Genomic DNA, 21,772 nt, shown 5'->3' on the forward strand with positions numbered 1-21,772 from the left:
TACTGATATATTTATATAACATATATTTAATCATTTTACCACAAAAGATGGCATATCAAAAGTCAATTGTCAAAACTATTTCAACTTTTGTATGATTTTTTTGTTTTAAAAAAATGAAGAAAATCTGAGAGCAGTTTTCTTTATATATATATATATATATATATTTAAAGCACACTACATAAGTTATTATCATTAACCATTGTTGGCCATTTTTTAAAATTAAAAAGTATTTTCACATTATCATAGTTAAAAATATTTTCATTTTATTTTGATGAATAATTTTAAAAATTAGTTTACAAAGTAGTCTTTTAAAATAAAAATTGAGATCAAAACTAAAGAGGGTTCAATATTTTATTTTATTTTATTTTTTCAATGAATGGGAGGGTAAAATTGACAAAGCCTATTCCACTTCTTCAAGTTAAAAAAATGGGACAGACATCTAAGGTGCCTTAATGCACTTAGGAATCTTCATATAAAAAAAAGCTTCAGTATATGTGGACAAAAGTCATATCCAATCACATTTGCTTGTATGGATTATCTAGCATAGTGGGACAAAAGCTATAAAGTGCATACTATATATATATATATATATATAATGAAATAAAATGGGTATCTGTAAAAATTATTCGCTACTTGTCAATCCAATGACTAAAGTAAGTAGTAAGGAGAAAGAGGTGTATAATATGTGTTTCATCCGCTCTCTCTCTGTTTTTTTCTTTTTTTTTTCCTTTAACTATCTTCTCCTATCACTAAAATTAACAACAACAATGAAAGCACCTTAATAGATTAGAAAAAGAAACCTAGTATAAGACAAGAGTTGGTTTTGAATAGGACTCGATAGTGTCGTGCAATCTGTCTATGTAGCTGACTCTACTTAGTAAAAATAAGACTTATTGCTGATATTATTGTATCTATTGATTGGTGCAATCTGTGGGCTTGAAGGACACAACCTTGTTGTCGAGATCAAAGCCAATCAAGAGATTAGACTGAGCGAAATTCCCAAATATGAAGAGTCCATCACTAGAAGGAGCCATGGCAAAGCAAAAGACTCCGTCTTTTGGAGGGATGAAGGTTTGAATAGGCATCAATGGAACATTTGCATCAGTATCAAAATGAGCAGTGATTATTGGCCCTTCAACATTTGTATCAGACTTGTAACAAAGTTGTGACCCCAGATCTGGATCATCCTCAATGGGTACCAAATTGCTTTGTCCCTTCAATTCTTGAACCAATTGGTCATAAAAATCTTGAGGCAAGTATGTTGCTGGTGTGCCTGAATCAATTATTATGTTCAATTGAGATGATTCAGATTCTGGTGTGTTGAATGGCACAAAAGTGTCACCAATACTTATGCCATTTAGTGCTACTTTGTATGAAGTTTCGCCATCTTGAGATATCAATGGGGTTGTCACCACTCCTTCTCCAGTAACTTCACTGTCTTCTCCAAATGTTAGTGTTCCTGTAAATTTGAAATATGTATTCATTATTTAATGTTAGGAGTTTTTTAAAATGTGGGTAGAATGAGGGTAATGTTTTTATTGAAGAATATTAGAATTCTCACATTTTTCTAAAATTTTTATGATATGTTTAAACAAATGAGGGAAAAAATAAATGAAATAATTAAGAAAGGAAAAATTATTCTGAAGGACCAAAATTAAAAGTTATTTATATTAAAATGACTGTAGATTTCTTGACTTTATTTATGGAAATGACATTAAAAAAAATTGGTACTTCAACATAACTTTCCCATTAAAATATATGTTGTACTCTTTTATGACTTGTGAACAATTTTTTGAAAATAAATGATGTTCTTATAACTTGTTAATGGTATTTTTTTTAAAAAAAATTATGTTTTATATGTTGATTATATTTCTCATATAGTTTATTAGGAAAATACTAATTTATAAAAAATAAAAATTTATAGTACTAAATAGAATATATTGGGAAAATGAAATTTAAGCATCTTCTTAAAACGTGATAATGCTAAAAATTTTCATGAGTTAAAATTTTCAGCTCTCATTTTCCATATTTTCAATACTAAAATTAATCAAAGATAAATATTTTGCGACTAAAATGAAAAAAAGAATTTGTGTGTGTGTGTATTAAATTATTTATATTTTAGATAAGGGTAGTAACGTATTAAAAAAAGTTGGTTGTATGGAACCGGGAATCCCAATGTGTACATACATAGAGCTCAGGCCCAAAAAAAAAAAAAAAGCAATGTGCATACATAGAGCCGAAAGGTGGCCGAAAAAATAAAAGAAAACGGAAAAGTAGAATAAAGCAAGGGTCAAGGGCTAAGCCTAACTTGTGGTCTTCTGAAGTCCAAACGGACCCGTAACTTCCGCCTCCCATATTCTACTCATTCGTCGCAAGAGACAAATGGTAGTAAGAAAAAAGAATTGCACATAATCTTATTTAATTCCCAAAAACAAAGTAGTTAAACATCAAATTTTTTGATCAAAAAATAAATTAAAAATTTATAAAATTTTGTAAGAAGAAACGAAATATCAATATTAATATTAATACATATAATTCAAAAATAATGAAAGTTAATTGGTAATAGATAAAAAAATTATTTTTTATATGTTCAGTATTTTATAACACTTTTAATTCAATTACATATATTGTTCAATGAGTTAATTAATTAAATTTAAAAATATACGTCCTATATATATTTATCTTTATTTAATATAGTATCTCAATTTAAAAAATATTATTAGTTACATTTCTAAATAAGAATATTTTTGAAAAAAAATTAGTAATTGCACATTGAAAGCTCTAAAATACTCTATATTTTTTAACTCAATATTTTGAAAAAATTCATTATAATATTAAATAGAGCAGTATAATGTTTCATTATACAAAATTAAAAATGTATAAATATGATCCACAACTGCATATATGCATGGCTAATTATTGCAATGCAGCTACAATTAAATAAACACTTCTCATACCAAAATTAAAATCACCAAGACTTTGGATGCATGTATAAATATATATATATATATATATATTGACCAGCTACATCTACCAATTCAATAACCGATTTAATTCTATATATATATGGACAAAATTAATTATGATAATTCAAAAGCAAAATTGAGATAATTAGCAAACATTTGATTACCTGCAATATTAGGATCAGTGTGAAAGGGAACCAAGCACTGAGAGAATCGTCGTCTTCCTCCAAAAGTAGCTCCAATCTGTGAAACAAGTGACAGAGGTCCACCACCCAACCCAATAACTCCCATATCATTCTCATTAAACGTCCCTGAATCTTCATGTCCACACCCAAACACAATCTCACTCTCAACACCACCACCATTGTCATCACCACCAAACCTGAATTTCTCTTCTGCTAGAACCCCTTTACTCACCGACGAGTCCGCGTACTCGTAGCTGTACATGCACGAATTCTCCGGCGAAGAACACGATGAGCCGTACATCCAACCGCATGGCTCTGAACCACATGGAATAGGCTTAAAGGTTTGAGATGTTGTGGGGTCAAACATAGGAGCTTTCTGGGGATAACAGTTGTCACAGGGGAGGCATTGTGTCCAGATAAGGTCACTTCCGGTGTCAGCTAAGCCGTAGAGGTCGACCGGAGGGGTTCCGAGGGAGAGTTTCATGAGGTAGTCGCCATTGTTGGATGTGACTTTGGAGGAAGGATTGGTGAGGAAGGAAGTGAAGAAAGAGGAGAAAGAAGAAGAAGAAGAAGGTGAGCTTCTTCTGCGAATTAATTGGATTGTGAAGGAGCTGTTATTGGCGGTGCCTTCAATGAGTGTTTGGAAGAAGATAAGGATGAGAAAAAGAAATAAGTGAAATGTGTGGAAGCTGAGAATGTTGGCCATGGAGATTTCTTTCTCTGTAAGTGTGTGAAGTCTGTGAAGAAAATGAATGAATGTGCATCTCATATTTATACTTGAACAAATGCAGCATGTGACAACCCAGGACTCAAATCGTGAATTAGAAGAATACATGATATTGGCTCGATCCAATTAATAAAGCTGAAAGAGATGGAATGTTTTTATTTATTTATTTATAAGATATGTTATTAACTTTTCGTCATAATTTTCCTCTTTTATCTTGTTAAATATTAGCGAGAAAAATAATATCATTAAAATACATACATTTAATAAAAATAAATTCAGAAATTTATTAAATTTTTTGAGAGTATTTTTTGAGCTAATTTTTTTTTGAGAGAATTAATAAATTTTAATTTTTTTTATTTTGAACGAACCATAATATTAGATGAAATTTACTCAGTATATTAAAAAACTATAAGACATTTTTTATGTTAGATCTTTAAAAATATAATGTATATTTAGTTTTCAATATGTAATGAATAGGTTTTTATCCAAAAATACTCTTAATAAATAAATTAATCAATAATTAATTTTTAAGTGTGAATATGAAAAGATGATGTTAATTTAAAAATAATTAGCTAACTTATTGAAAATATAATATTTTAAAAATAACTTATATTTTTGAATGGGGAGGGTCAAGGGTGTAAAATGTTTCAATGCATGAGATAAATTATTGCATAACTATATTACCAAATTTTAGGTCCCCTGCATTTGACGGTTTCAACGTTTTGAAAATAATTCATCGTAATTTGGTACAATCCAGGAGACATATTTCTTTTAAATTAAAATAATTGAAATTGTAATTTGAATGAAAAGTAATTTGAATCAGAATTGAGTAAATCGACAACTCCTCCAAAATATGAGACATTTTCTAATGGCCGGTATATTAACCCAAAATGGAAGACACTTAAAAAAAATTAATTAATAACATTAAATTATTCTATTCCAAAAATGTTCCTATTAATTGTATTGTATATATTAGAATGAGATAAAGGTAATTAAAAATAAAATTATTTCAATTGGAGAGTAATCTTAAAAAATAGTGATAATTTTATATCATTTTAATATACAAACTACTTAGTTGTAGTAGTAGTAATAATAATAATTATTAATGATTAATATTTGAAATTTAGGTAGGCAGTAGGTGAACTTTTGTCTCTTTATACAACAAATTGGAGCATGTGAGAGAGAAGAATGGGAGAGGTTATTCACACGATAAAATCAGATGACATCATAACCGTTGAAATATATTTAACTGTGAATGCCTAACTAGATCCGATGCTCCATACTTCCATTGATGAATTCATTAATCAATGAAAAGGATTTATTCCCCCCTCCCCCAACATTATCAAAAAGGGCGAAATAAAATTGAACCATAATTAATATGCTATATTATTATGAACAAAAAAAATTAAATTATTTATAAATAATAAACGATACGTTCTACTTCGTAAACTAGGGTCTAGGGATAATTTAATAAATAAAACATTCATAATAAGTTGTAATATTTTCAAGTCCCATGCAAAAACTGTTTCTCCACTTAAATGAGTAATTTTGAATAGTTCACATTAATTTTTTTCTACAAAAGTATTATTTAATTTTTTAATTATAGAATTAGCAGGAAGTTGTATACCCATAAATAATATGGATGGTTTATATTTGGCTCGATGCAATTTTTCAATTTTTCAGTTATATATATACCAATGGGGTTTGGTCTGACGGATGATGTTAATCTTTAAAAACATGACAAATCAAAGTTTACATTCTTACTAAAAGATGTACTTATATTTAATATCTGATCATGCCTTGAATATGATTGCCATTAATAAGAATATATGCAGTCAATAATATTTTTATATAAGATTATAAATAAGTACATAATAATATTAATTATATTGTATATAAATATTATATATAGATATTATCTTTCTAATATGTTTTTACATATTTCAGTATTGTGTGCAAAAATAAATGGACAATGGATGGGAAGCAAAAGAGCTTAATTGAAGTCTACAAAATTGAACATTCAAAGATTTGAAAATCTATTAAAGAAGAAGAACCTCGAAATTTCCAAACATATATGTTAATACAAGAATGAGTTACGCATTTAAATTCCTATGCTGTGATTGCGGTCTCTCATCGAATTATAATTACAATTTCTGATGTGCCTTTTTCCAGCAAATTCAGGTAAATTCAATTATGCAACACAGTAATATGAGAAATTCTATTTTGAAATATGGAACTTTGTTAGACTTTTGGAATCCATGTTCATTTAATATTATAAATAATGTTTTAAAAAACCGACAGAAGAGAAACAGGAATGGTTAACGGGTCATGAGTTTTATGGTTTAATGAGAGAATGATAAAGAGATTTTAAAAGGATCAATTAATTTAAGTTAGATTTCAAATGTCAACAACAACAACAACAACAACAACAAGCCTTTATTCCACTAGGTGGGGTCGGCTACATGGATTGTAAGACGCCATTGTGCTCTATCATTTATCAAACTTTTAGGAATATTATTAATTAAGAGATCGCGTTCAACAACTTGCAAGAGTGTTCTCTTAGGCCTTTCTCTACCCCTCTTAATCGGACTCAAAGTTATATATTCCACTCTTCTCAATCTTCTTTGTATATGCTCAAACCATCTCAATCGATTTTCTACCATTTTTTCTTCAATAGGTGCTACCCTCACTTTTTCGCATACGTGCTCATTTTGAATTTTATCTTTACGTGTATGTCCGCACATCTATCGTAATATTCTCGTCTCTGCTACTCCAACTTTATGCTCTTGTTATCCTGTTAGAGCCCAGCATTCACTATTATATAACATTGCCGGTCTGATAGCAGTGCGATAAAACTTTCCTTTAAGTTTATTAGGCACCTTAAGGTCGCAAATAACTCCTTTAACTTTTCTCCAATTAAACAACCCAACTTGAATCCTATGTAAAATATCTCAACTGATTTCGCCATCATTTTGAATAATGGCTCACAAATATCTAAACTTTTTCACTTGAGGTATAATTTGATCTCCCAATTTCACTTCTAAATTATTGTCGAATAGTCTCTTACCAAATTTACAATATAAATATTCCGTCTTACTCCTACTCGGACGGAAACCTTTCGACTCTAATGTCCTCCTCCATAACTCAAGTTTGCAACTAACCTCTTCTCTTGTCTCTGCTATAAGAACTATATCATCCGTGAAGAGCATACATTTGGGAATTTCCTCTTGAATATGTTTCGTCAAAACATTTAGGATCAAGTTGAACAGATAAGGACTCAGAGATGATCCCTGATGTAGTCCAATTTTTATAGAAAAATCTTTTGTTTGACCACTAGGCGTTCTTATACTAGTTTTTACCCCCTCATACATATCTTGTATGGCTTTAATATAAACAATTTGTACTCTCTTTTTTTCCAACGCTTTCCAAAGCACTTCTCTTGGTATACGGTCATAAGCTTTTTCTAAATCAATAAAAACCATGTGTAAATCTTTATCTTTTTTAAATGTCAAATTTTAAAAATTTATAACTCAACTTCCTCAATTTTGCAACTGAGTTGCGATGAATTTACAATTTTTTTCAAAATTTTAATATGATTAAAGAGTAAAAAATTTATTTTTCTCGTTAAAATTTAAAATACAAATTAAAAATTCATCACAATGAAGTGTGTAACTTAAATTAATTGATTATTTTAAAACCTCTCTTTCATTCTCCCATGGTTTAGTTGATTAAAATGATAATCAAATTGATAATATAATAATAAATAAATAATATTTATATGTGCATGCGCGCACGCGCGCGCACACACACATATATATAAGACATTAAAAATACTGATAATATCAATATTAGTTTAGGATTGTTCAACCATAACATATTAAGTTTTGTTTTGGCAACCAAAAAAAAACATATTAAGTTTTGGTTTTCTCACTTTTTATATGATATATTTTTTTACTTACCTTATTCTTCTTTTAAAGCAAATAACTTTTAAGTATTTTTATAGTTTAATTCATATAATGTCAATAAATAAATCATGCAATTAAAATTTTATTATAACAACCTAGAAGAAAGTTGACGTTAATATTTTTAAATTGAATAAAAAAATTTATTATTAAATTAGAGTAAAAAGGAAAAATATTCAAAACCGCTTGGTGTAAAATGGTCCAATCCTCAAAAACGCTTTTATATATGAATCGCAGTCCAACTGGTCTGACCATTTGAGTTGGTTTGGATTTTAAAATACTATAAAACCTTTATTTTTAGTAAAGTATTTTATATTTTATGACGTTGAATCTCCCTCCAAAAGTGTCTTATAAATTTGGGTGGAGGGAGTAGAAGATAAGTAAAATAGAGAGGAAGTTTATGTTATGCAACTTCTTTTTTTTCTTTTTAAGCAAATAGAGTTTAGATGAGTTGGGTCCTTAAAACTCACTAGGATTAAAACATGCCTCCAAGCTCAAAAAAGCTACAAAGGTATTTACAGATCATCTACTAACAAAATTATCATATTAGTAGTGACATTTGAACCCACAAACAAAATTACCATATTAGTAGTGACATTTGAAACCCACAACATTGTGGGTAGTGGCAGAAATAGGACTTGAAGCTAGGAGGTACAAGATAATTTAATTTAAAAATTAATATTCTTTTAAATAATAATTATACTAGAAGTAAAATTGTAACGACATAAGTAGATTCATAATCATTTTTCTTTTCAAAATTTTTTATTGGATATGTAATATGATCTTTTATATAAATGTGCTCTTTAAATTTTATCTTGATCAATAAAATATTATATGTCTAATTAGATTTTGAGTTCACTATTTTTTTATTTAGTTTAAAGAATGCAAAATATCATGAATAGGGCGTGCAAAGATGCAAAATTTACATGCTCTATTTATAATTTTTCTCAAACGAAGGGTGCATTTGCCTAGCTAGCCTCATTTATATAGATTATGGATCAAATTCTTATAACTTGGATCCATGTTTGTTGATTACATAATGCAACTTCTAATAACTTCAATAAGTAGGGACTTTTTGTAATTTAGATAAAAGAAATTTAGAAGATTTACTCTATATTGTATTTGTTTCGTGTAAAACTGGCGTCACTTGCTTTGTATAACTGTTGTCAGCATAACTTTCTTCATCATGATTCCCTTCAAATTTATCTGATTCCCTTAAAAAAAAAAAAAAAAACATAACTATCTTTATCATATTTACAGATTTGCCATTTAATATATTATTACATAATTGTCACGAAATTAAATCATTAAAATAATATTTTAAGTGTGTATGTGCTTTCTTTTTTATTCGTATTCAGTTGTTCACATGCATATTCTTTAAAAAAAAAAAAGTAAAAATGTATATTACAAGTGATAGCCTTGGACGTTGGGAAAACTGAAACCATAGAATGTTGGCACGTGAATGAATTTGTCTGCTGGAAAACAACAAAATAAGTGCTGCATGTGAGTGAGAAAGTCGGAGTTGTTGTTAGTCACAAGCACTAAACCAGAGATGGCTGATTGGTCAATTGCAATAATTCTTCTCCTTCTTTTTTTTTTTTGGCCAGTAATTGCAATAATTCTATGAAATATGTTTTTTGTGTAGTAGTACGTGTAGTATATCTTTTGTAAATTTTCTATTTTATTCTTGAGATGAGTAAAAAATATTTATTTCTTAACTTTACTCATTAAAACTAAAATTAGATTATCCAAATTTTATTTTATTTTATAATTTTAATATTGTATACTTAAACTTTATAATTTTTTGAGCAAAACTTATTATATTTTATTTTGGCCAAAAAAATTATAACATTTTATACTCCATCTAATACTTATGTGTGTAATGTATTCTTGAGATGAGTAAATAATATTTACTATTTCTTTACTTTAATCATTCAAATTAAAATTATTAGATTTTCCATTTATTTTCTTTCATAATTTTAATGTTTTCAATTTTAAGAAGAGAAAAAGTATAAAAGGATTATGTTCTATCAATTACTTAAATTTTATACAAAAAATTACATTATTCATAAATTACTATTACTCCAACTTATTATATTTTATTTTGACTGAAAAAACTCATTACATTTTATGCTCCATCTAAAATACTTATGTGTGTATTATATATAAATATGAAGTACGAAGGTTAATTATCCTAAAAAGATCTGCCAAAAAAAGCTATACTAAAATATTTACTTTAGCCTATATCATAAGACAAAATTAAGCAAACATCACAATATTTATTATATTTTATATTATGGTTGGTTTATTACATTTATCAATGATATATTATTGTATATCAACTATAAACCTCTTATAAATTTTTAAATTTTTAATGATAAATCTCTTGTATATTAATGATAAATCCTTTAAATATCAATGTGACAAAAGTTTTTTTTTTTTGCTAGTGAGCCAATTTATCCTATTTCTTATTATAATAACTTATTAATAACCTTGCATAGATTAAAAGAAGTCATCTAAAATTAGTTAATATTATTAAAATTTTAAAATTATCCTCAATCATGAAGTTATTATAAACTTGCATAATGGTTTGTGAACACTGAACCGTCATATATTTGGATTCACTGAATTGGGAACTAACGGTTCAACAACATTCGTTGACATAAAGTATAATTTTTCAGATTCTTGTCGTTGTTGATTTGTTAGGATGCATAAAAAAGTCAATTAACAATTAAAAAAAATGAAATTTACTAACATATAAATAAGTAATTGCGTATTGAACATTTAAACCCCGTTTGATATATAAAATATAGAATATAAGTTGAGTAAAGATGAAGGAATGAAAAGTTTGTTTGGTACATACTTATTGATTTCCTCTTTCTTTAGGTTGTTGATGCATAGACAAAAATAAAATAAAAAATAAAAAATAAAAAAATATTTTTATTTTATTTTTGAGTAAAATATGCCAAACTTCTCTTTATTTTACCTTAATTATAAGTACTTTGTATTTTATATTAGACCTTTAGTCTTTTAATTGTATATAAACAAAATTGACCATTCAATATCATGACAATAAAATTGTTGTCTTGATATCATGAATGTATAATGCACTGTAGTGTGTGGCACAATAAGAAAATGATTCCTCTATGTTATCCATTGTAGCGGATGACACATTGGCCAAGGTGCACAGTCCCACTTTGGAAAAATTACAATTTTGTCCCTCATCCATTTATCTTCTTCTAATTTAATTCATATGCTTCTCATTGTTTTAAATTTTGATTTTTAATTGTGTTTTGAGTTCAAACAATGTTTTTAAAAGGATTTATTAGGATCCCAATTTTAAATAATTTTAAAATAATTTAATTTACCCATTTTCTATCATGGTGAGTGTAGGATTAATTAGCTTATAGTTACAGTGATAGTATGTTTTGCTATCACATTTTTTATACTATGCTGAACTTTCAATGTTCTCTAAATTTGTGTTTGACATTTGATTGTGGTGATTTAATTATCTACAGAAAGTTTATTTAGTGTACTAGCTAATGGCACTAGCGTTGTTTTCGAATTATATCACAATAAAAAGTTGGACACCCAAAACTAAAATTACCACATTTTCACACTTTTCAAACTTTCAAGGTGTTCAAACCAAAACCAAAGTGCCATAGCCCACACACACCCTTAGACCATACTCAATGAACTTAGGACAACCTGTACATTGCAACAAAATAGATAGATATAACAAAATACTCATTTTCACTCCTCAACCTCAATTTCATAAAAAAACATAATGCATGTGAGGTTAACAACATAAAATCTCCAACTATTCATTTACAATCATTTGTAATACCATAATTATACTTGCATTAGTATTGGCCCTGATTAAAAAATAATTGCCATACTACATGATAAAGGGCACAAAATACATTTAATCAACCATAAAGGCAAGCAATGGTGCAAGTATCCAAAAATAGTTGTCCTAATTGACATTATCACTATCAATTATACATATACTTAACCAAAATAAAAGGCCTACGATAGGAATATAGATTCCTAAACCTTTGATGCCTTTCCCTTATCCTTGTCAAAGCTAGTGCCTATAAAATGTTGTATAAAGGTGAGTACAATTACTTAGTAACTAAAAAAACTCTAAATTATACACATGCAAGTCAAATCAATTAACACGTGAAAATGGGCAATTAAAATCAATTAAGTTCATAGGATAATATCACATCACATGGCAAGTAAGATGCATGATCAATTGCTTCTTATCCCTTCTTTATCTATCGATTGAATTCGTGAGCTGACAAATCAAATGGGGATGTATTTGTGTGAATAGACTAATTAAAGCTCACAAATCATGAGGAAATATTTGGCCTAAGGTAATGCGCATACTCTTGAATCATATACTTTCCCATTCTCAAATTTCTAGGTTGTCGCAAGCCATAACCTACACCTAATCCAAGGTGATGGTAAAGGCTTAAGGGCCTAGGTAACCTATGCTTCCACCTATTCCTAGATAAGGTTCAAGAAGACCTGACACTAAATCAAACATCAGGGCCACCTATGATGATGGTAATATCAACATGGATAGGAATAACACTAACTCCTCCTAAGACCAACTCTCACCTAATATATGATCACGCCAACATATTCAATGCATTAAAGGGCATACTAAATTTCACAATACAATTCAACTGCAATAATCATATTTTCATCATTACATATTCTCATTTATTATCAAATACTTAAAATCCTCATTTCAATAAATAATTAACACTTTCAACATTGATGTTTTATCATTGATATGAAAAATGCCACACTTGTATTTGAGTTTCTAGAATGATAAATCAAGTTTAATGAGCTACAAAATACATTCCTCAAGTTCACAAACACCCATAATTAATCTAACAAGCAATTAACTCAAAATAGAATCACCTAGTTACATCAAACTTTTGAGCAATTAAAGATTACCCCTAACATAACTTGCTTCTTAAGCTAAAAGTTGAGCTCAAATGGTACACCACAAGGTTAGTCTACAATTTATATCATCAATCATCACTAACTATCAGCATAAACACCACTTCCAACTTCTAAATTAATACTTTAATAAGCAAACTTCTCAACTACATGCACAATCTTACATCCAATGAGTTTATTAATTCTTATTAACTCTATTTAGCTCTCATTAAGTTAAATAACAACAAATATAACACCCAATAGCCCAAATTCTTCCTCAAAGTGCCTAAGGATCATATAAAACCCTAGGCAAAATCTCATGAACTTATAAAAACTTCTAATCTAGGTATAAAAAGAAAGTTTATACCACCCCCATTAATTCCATTTAGACCAATGGATTCTGACTCATAGCCTCTAAGTCCAAAAATCAACCTTCCCATAGCAAATCCTTGCTAAAATGGAAAAGGAAGGAAGAGACCACTTACCCTAGGTGATTAAAGGCTTGTAAAAACTCCTAAATAGCTGAATATTAAAGCCATAATAGAGAAACTCTTGATCTCTTCATCCCCTCTTTCTTTCTTTTCTATTTCTACTCAATGTGCAAGTTGATATTTCAAAATTCTGACCATCTATCGTGGCACACAGTGCATCTATCATGGCAAATGGCACGGAATGGCCATGCCCAAGTTTGCTTCCTAAAGGCTATTATTACATTCAATAGACCTGTTAGCCATCTCTAAGCATCCTATAATTAATTAATTATCCATTTTATTTAATTCTCCCTAATTTATTCATTTAATCCAAAAATTAAAATCCAGGATGTTACACTTACCGTCAAGTTATAAATATCAAAGTTTTGTTCAATCATGTGTTTTAATTATTACAAAACTAAGAGAAAATGGTTTGTTACTTGTGTAGATCAAATATTATATTTCCTAAGTAATAAAACCTTTAAGAGCATGTAGAACAAGAGAAGATTTACAATTTATAAGTTTAATTCTTTATTTCTTCTCTTCTATTATATTATGAAAACTATTAAGTGCAAAATCATAATTTGAATGGTAAAAATTATCCATTAGATCATGTCATATGCTCATAAAGTCCTTGATCTTCATTATCAAACACTTAGAATGCATTTGTGCCTTGATATTTGATCCATGCTTGTTCTAACTTGAACTTAGGTGTGAATCAACCTATCCTTATGTAGTATAGGACTTAGTGGATTTAATTTAAGATTAAGACTGAAACTCATTTGAATCAGGTTCCAGAAGCATTGCTCAACATCGTAGGTCAATCCACTTGTGTCCTAGACTAAACTCATGCATGTTTGAGCTATTGGTGAAGGCAAGTGTCTTGAATTTGGTTAGATCATGCTTGAATAAGCCATTAGACTTAGACTTTCTTTTATGACCTAATTCTTACTTAAGTTAGATATTATTTGTAATGTCCACCTGACGTTACAAATATTCACCAAAAAATTCTAACATACAACAGTAATTAGGAGACATTAATCCCTCCTATGCTTACCGTAATTATAAAAGGATTAAATTAATTAAATATTTAAAATACAATTTAAAATCCTTAGGATCCCAAGAAAACCCTTCAAATATAAAGTTTGAGCTCAAACTCATTGATATTTAAAGTTATAGGAAGCATAATAGATAAAAAGCAATTAAAACATAGTTAAATGGAGTCAAAAATGCTATTTTAACTCATTCTGACACATATGCTATGGCATGGGGGTCCATATGCCATGGCATAGGACACAAAGGACTCAATTTCATTACTGTGCCATATGCCACAGTATACTTACCACTTAATGACAGCATAGTGCTATCATGACGGCTTTTCAAGGCAAATTTTGGCAAGCTCTATTTTCACATCCGATGTTCGATTGGAATAATTCAAACTTTCATGTGAAGCTTATACAATAAACTAAATAATGGTACAAGTTTCATTCCAAAGGCATATGAGGATTTTAGACACTTTGATGTAAAAAGTTAGATTTTAAAATGATTTTCAAGCATCCAATACTCAAAACTCAAAACTTATACCATTAACCCATCTTGAGGGTTGAACCAAGTTCAATGGACCGTTATACACCTAATTGAGTATTTAAGTATATACCATTAACCCATCTTGAGGCTTGAACCAAGTCCAATGGACCATTACACACTTGATTGAGTATTTAAGCACATACCATTAACCCATCTTGAGGCTTAAACTAAGTCTAATGGACCATTACACACCTAATTGAGTATTTTAGCACATACTGTTAACCCATCTTAAGGCTTGAACCAAGTCCAATGGATCGTTGCACACTTGATTGAGCATTTAAATACATAAAAACATACCGAACACAAAATTTGGCTACTTAATAATTGGTTTCACCTAACATGGCCAAAATTACAAAATCATATACAAATACTAAAATTACATTATCACCACATATATACAACATTTCTTGCATTTGTATTAATATTTTAGCCCTTTACAACAAAAATCACTATATACATGCAACATATACAACATTAGGTTAAAATACAATAAAGAATAGTAATACAAATGAAAGAAACAAAATGTTATGCATTCTTAGTTGGCAACTCATAATATCATATATTTAAGTTTACATACACAACTCAAAATAAAATCGAGCATTATAACTAATCAGCTAATCCTTACCTGATTCCTTCCCCTGCTCAAATTAAATGATGAGATAAAAATTTTAGTAACCAAGATAATCTACATTATTGATTATCATAGCAAGTTATAAACAAACTGTAAAATATGCATAATAAGTATGCAATACAAATCAATAGTTCTTTAATACTCCAGACCAAATTAGCAGACTATTTCACAGAACCAAACCACATGTCTAGTCCTCAAGCTCACCATTAATGATAGGAATACCCAGCCAAAGCATACTAAACTAGTTTTAGACTACAGGTTTTCTCTATTATGAGTAATTGGGGTGTTGTTACTCCAACACTATACTCTTCAAATGTTAAGGAGTATAGTCTCCAACTTCACATCCTTCCAGTATTTAGGAGAGTAATTCTCTAACACTGCACCCTTTTGGGCACTAAAGAGAAATATAAGCTACACCTAGTGTCCTAAGGTTCTAGCAGTGTCATATGGACTTTATCTCTACTAACTCCATTAGGATGACCTCTCACCCGCTAACATGCCACATTTCACTACATATCTCTACTTGACTATATATAACAACTTTCTAAACAAGTATAATGAATACTCTTACCATTTATTTCAAAAAAAAAAATCAAGTTTCACAAATCAATACTCTACATATTTTCTAAATACTTAACTTTTACAATATGTATGTATGTATAACCAATCATACAAAATTAACTTGCAAATGACTTTTACAAGATAATAAATAATATAAATTATCTAGTTACTTCAACTCTTTTGTTACTAAAAGGGTTACTCTTAGTACTAAATCTCATCTTGAGTCACAATAAAGTTTCCTACATCTTAATCTACAACAATTAGTACTATATATTAATTTTTAATTAACACAAGTACTATTAACTACCTATATCACCCCAATTCTCTCACTTTTCACTCCTATTCTTAATAAAGAAGCTAGTCAAGGTTACAACTAGTTCACACAGTCCCTTCAAACTTCCTTCTAACTCTATCACAACATATCACTTGATATTTTAACTTGTCACACTTCAAAACTTCATAATTTAAATAGGGCTTGATCCAACTCATTCCGAACAACACCTAAGCTTCATATTAACACTTATCCCACTTTTTAAAGCTTTAATCATGCCCTAACATCACATACAATCCTTATGATTCAAGTATAATCTTTCCCAACACAAAACCTAAAATCTCCAAATCTTCCACCCTTTAAAAATGAATTAGAGAAGGACAAGAGGGAATTAGCAAGCTTACTTGAATGAAAATCAACTTTCAATCTTGCCTAAATGGAAGCCTTAGCTCAGCTACCCAAGATCTCCCTTCATGCTCCCTGCTTTCACCAAAATTCCATCTGAAATTTCAAACTAAATCACACATCTGATATTTCAGAATTTGGGCTTCATTCCATGATATAATACACAATGAGCTTAGGCTCACTTGTATCAAGCTGTATTATTTTGATTCGATCCTAGCCTGACCTTAGAGCTATCCAATGATCCAAAATGTCAATTAATAACGTAGAAATATGATTAAATTAATTAATTTTTTAAATAATTTCTCCTTTAATTACCAATCAATTCCAAATTAAAAACTCCAATGTTACATTATTCATGCTTGAATTGTCCCATAATGTTAGCTTGAAGTGTGCCCTAGAATTATCCATGTGTGACACCCTTATGATCCATACTTGAATGGCTTCCACACTTAGGTTTTTTCAAGCCTAATTTAGATAGCCTTAAGCCCGAACAAGCTAATTCAAGCTTGATTTAATAGTGATTCAAGAGTATTTTGAATTATAGAGAGGTCCTTTCCAATCCATGCTTGTTTTAGTGTCTACCTACAGTAGAATCAAGAAGCTTTTGAACTCTAAAACATGCTTGAACCATATAGCTTCACACTTGAACTAGATAAAAACAAATCAAACCCTTGTGCATAAAGCCAATCTACACATGTTCTCATACTAATCCACATGTGAATTATACTTTGACAAGCATTTAATGTCTTTACAAAAGAAGGTGCTTTTTCTAGTATTTGTCACTTCCATATATCATCAATGGCTATAATTATTACCCAAAGTATTCTTAACGTCTCTTTTAGTGTCAAATTGTAAATAGAACCTCATTTAAGTGAATCGGTAACAATCCTTTGAGCATTAGGTGCCTTGCATTCAATTTTATCAATTTGCATTCAGTATTATATGAAAATGCTATCAAGTATTTTATAATCTTCATTGTATTTATATTTACTCTTTTAGAGAGTTGCTGTTTTGAAAAGCTTTTTATTACTCATGTAAAATTTTAGGAAAACATTTTCCTTAGTGGATTATTAATGCTTACAGATGTTGTAAGTGTTTTACTAAAATCAAGACTAGTGTAGTCTTGTGAATAGTACTGTGGTGGCGAGCACCTAATTAAATTTGTGTTTGCAGCGAAAAGTGTGATCTTGGAGATTAAAAGTAGGCCATGTGGTTAGATTGAATTGGGATAAATTCTTTGGTATCAAGCTTTTTTTTCCTCTAAACTTTTCATTTGTTAAAAGCTTTTTGCATTAAATTGAATCAAAATATTGTACTTCTTTTTATAATGCATGAGGGTATTTTTGGAATTACATATAGATTTTAAAAAAAAACAAGGGAGATGACTTACACAAAGAGTTAATAAAATCTTCTAAAATGTGGCTGCAAAACATGACCTTGTCCCTTCAAATCACAATATGAGACATTTTTTAGAAGTCCCGCATAGTCCAAGGTAGATGACATTAGATATGTGATATATATATATATATATATATATTAACTACACCCTTGCTTTATTGTATTCCATTTAAGTTATTAACGAAAATGTTTTGAATAAATTAAATGTTATATTTGTTCTACTAGAGGTATAATTAGAAAGATGTGATTTTTTTTAGTTAATTTAGAAAATCAAGATTTTAACAAACTTTTTTAAAAAACATAAATTAATAAACAATAACTTTTGACTATGTTTTTTAACATGAGAGAAACTATCATGTTTTCTTTGATTTTATTCATAAGCAAAATTTCAAGTTTCAAGAAACATTTATCACATTTTTCTCAAATTATCCCTCATAAAATTAATATTTTTTTCTTCAGAAAAACTCGTTTAATTAATTATAGAGATAATTTAGTTCAGTTTTTAATTTTTAAATATGATTATTATACTTAACCAACTTTCATAGACTATATGAGTTGATTTTTTTTTTTCATATATTTAGAAACTCATGGAGTAAATCCGAAGGCATGACAATGCCATTAATAATGTGAGCAAACTCTTCATTCATTAACGGTCAAATTTTGAAATGTGCGGGGCGGAATTGGGTAGAAGAAGCTGTAGCTAAGTATTTATTTCCAAGGGTGGCTTGGTTCGGCCCACTAACAAACTATTACAGGAAGTGGACATGTGGAGGCCAGGGAAGAAACCTAATGAAAATTTGTTAGTTACTTAACCAATTATTCTTGGGCTAATATAGAAAGAATTTGATATTCTCATTTATATTCTTTGCAATTAGAATATTCTTGCTGTGAACTCAGCTTGTCCTTGGGGTGTTGCAATAAGAATATACTTTCACTAGTCATAAACATATTTTTGTAATAATTAACATATCAATAACTTTTTTATTTTCATGAAAAAATATATATATATAGTTTTTTCATTTTACCTTAAATTCCAATTTATGATATGAGTGAGAAGAAAATAATAAATTGACATATAAACGAATCTAAGTTAATAAATATAAGAAATATTAGTTGAAAGTGGATAGGAAAGAGTATTTCTTAATTTATAATACTAAATTGTTTATAATTTAGATAAAATTAGTTGGGAGAAAATATTTATATTTTGGATAGGAAAGAGTATTTCTTAATATACAGAGACAAGGTACTTGAGTCTAGAAAAAAATGTTAGGTCTTTAACTAAGAGAATAAATTTAGAAAAAAATAAAGAATGATTGAAAAACGATAAAAATGATAATTTTCTTAATTTAAATTATTTTTATTTGATACAGAAAAAATTAGTAAGGACATGACAAAGAGAGTATCGAATAATCAATCTATATAAAATATAAAAATGTGATGGCAAACTATGTTATTTATAAATTATAAATAATACATCTTATTTATTGAATACCATGCTAGATGTAGGACCGATTTCTTGTTTTTTAGTTTAAAATATTTATTTTGAAATAAAGTAGTTATATTTGACTTGAATGATGTTGATTTAAATATTTTATTTTGACATCTAAATGCAAAGTGTTAATTAAGCATTTTAGTTCTTTTCTATTATATTTTTAAAATTAATAGAAATAATCAAAATAAAAATGATACAATAATTGGTAAATTAATTTTAAATTTACTACTTTTATATAATCGATAATGTCTACATAGATCATTTTGACATAGTTAGAATAACCTTTTATTCCATTCTAAAGCAGGAATGTAAATTTTACATTAAAAAAAAAAAGCAGGAATATAAATCGGACTTTTTGGTTATTTTCGGTGCCATGTTAATGTTTGGCAACAATTTCGGTAAAAGACGGTGAGTCAAAGTTGGAATCAAAAGCGTTAACGGTGCAAACATCATAAGGAAAGAAGAAAAATAAGATGAATTCTCTTTCCACCACAAAAAGAAAACTTTTGGTGGCGATGAACAAAAAAAAAAAACATTGTTAGAAAAATATAAATAATATAAAAAGTAATAAACAATATGACAAGATAAGAAGCCAAAGAGAACACCTAAAAAGTCATCAACAAAAGTCCATTTTTATTGACAACAATTAAAAGTTATTGCTCAAAATAGACCTTTGATAGCAACATTTAAAAATCATCACCAAAATTAAACACCAAAGGTTCAAGTCACTATCAAAAATAGATTTTTTATGGTGATTTTTAATAGTTGAAACCATAAATAATTTTTAGCAACTTTTTATAAAAAATTTTAAAATAAAAAATAATTTATATAATTATATTTGGTGGTAACATTTGTTGCCACTAAAAATATTTTTTTAAATTATTATTATAAAAATTTATTTTGCATTATTTTCAAATTTCAAAATTAAATAAAATCATTCAAAACATATTTATGAAATTAAATTTTTTATTTTATATATAGAATGAGAAATAAATGATATAAAGGATGAAGAAACAAAAGAAATAATAATGAAGATATGTTAAGTTTAATTATTAAATTATTTTAAATTTTATATTATACATAATATTTTTTAGACATATATAGCTCATCTGTTTTTAAGAATAATCTTATTATACTAGTATTTTAATATGATATAATTAAAATCTTGATGGGTGATTACTTTCAATTATAATCCAGCTAAATTATATATAAATACTTACTTGCATACAAATACATAAATGGCATTGAGACATTAAAATTGTACAGATGTCACAAGATGTAAATGTTATTGTAGACCATTTTATACATTACACACTTGATAATTGGCTTACCATATACATGGCATTTACTCCTTCTATTGAGCTTAATTAACTTGTCAACGAGAAAGTCTTGTGATTGTGCCTAGTATTTAAGTTTCATTATTATATAAAAAAAAAGTTACTAATAAAATTTTTATAATAGATTATTACTTTAAAAAATATGAAAAATTATTCTTGTTATGAGGTAGAGAATAATTAGAGGCTAGCTAGATTAACCACATTTGATATCCTTATAATTATTTTATATTGTAAAAGTTATTAGAATTCATTAAAAATATAAAATTGTTTAAAATGACGATTAACAAAATTTATATGATAAAAATTAATTTTTATTAAAATACAATTTTAAGATAATTAAAAAATTATAGATAAAATTTATTTTTAATAAACGAAGGGGACACATTTAACTTGAGAGAAGATAAAAATTTAACAATTTATTTATTAAGTTTTAAGAAAAATATGGAGAAGATAAAAGTAAAAGATATTTCACAAAAACTAATAAAATAAATATTATTCCACCAAAAAATATAATAAATATTAAATAAATTTAAAATTAATTATTTTCATTTAAAAATTAAAAATAAAATTTAAAAATTTGTTAAAATTTTTATAATAAAATTATTTAAAATTTAAAATTTGTTTCATTTTACTTTCATTTCCCTAACAAAAATAATGTTTGCTAATAAAAAATGTTTTATTAAAAAAATATTATATATGTAGTCATATAAATTATTTTATCATATTAATAATTGAAAATAAAATAAAATATATTTATATCTTTTTAATAATATGTTATTTGATATATGTAGTGAAAATCAACTCTGCACTACGAACTCTTACTTCAA

At 27.8% G+C, this 21,772-nt stretch overlaps 1 protein-coding gene across 1 annotated transcript; it reads right to left on the reverse strand.

Moving 5' to 3' along the window:
• Positions 1-559: 559 nt before the first annotated feature.
• On the reverse strand, positions 560-3,882 carry LOC129316229 (aspartic proteinase CDR1-like). The gene is made up of 2 exons (XM_054960541.1): positions 3,131-3,882; positions 560-1,459 (listed from the first exon to the last, which is right to left on the reverse strand). The coding sequence occupies exons 1-2, from the start codon at positions 3,852-3,854 to the stop codon at positions 912-914; spliced, it is 1,272 nt and encodes a 423-aa protein (XP_054816516.1). The 5' UTR covers positions 3,855-3,882; the 3' UTR covers positions 560-911.
• Positions 3,883-21,772: the final 17,890 nt, after the last annotated feature.

Source organism: Prosopis cineraria, unplaced genomic scaffold (assembly GCF_029017545.1).
Source record: "Prosopis cineraria cultivar Desert tree isolate PC_DT_omini unplaced genomic scaffold, ASM2901754v1 PC7, whole genome shotgun sequence".
NCBI lineage: Eukaryota > Viridiplantae > Streptophyta > Magnoliopsida > Fabales > Fabaceae > Prosopis > Prosopis cineraria.

What these genes read in the sequence shown, in the direction of transcription:
- LOC129316229 (XM_054960541.1), bottom strand. Translation starts at nt 3,854, where the DNA reads ATGGCCAACATTCTCAGCTTCCACACATTTCACTTATTTCTTTTTCTC. An exon ending in CACTGATCCTAATATTGCAG is followed by an intron (nt 1,460 to 3,130) that starts GTAATCAAATGT and finishes TCAAATTTACAG; the next exon opens with GAACACTAACATTTGGAGAA.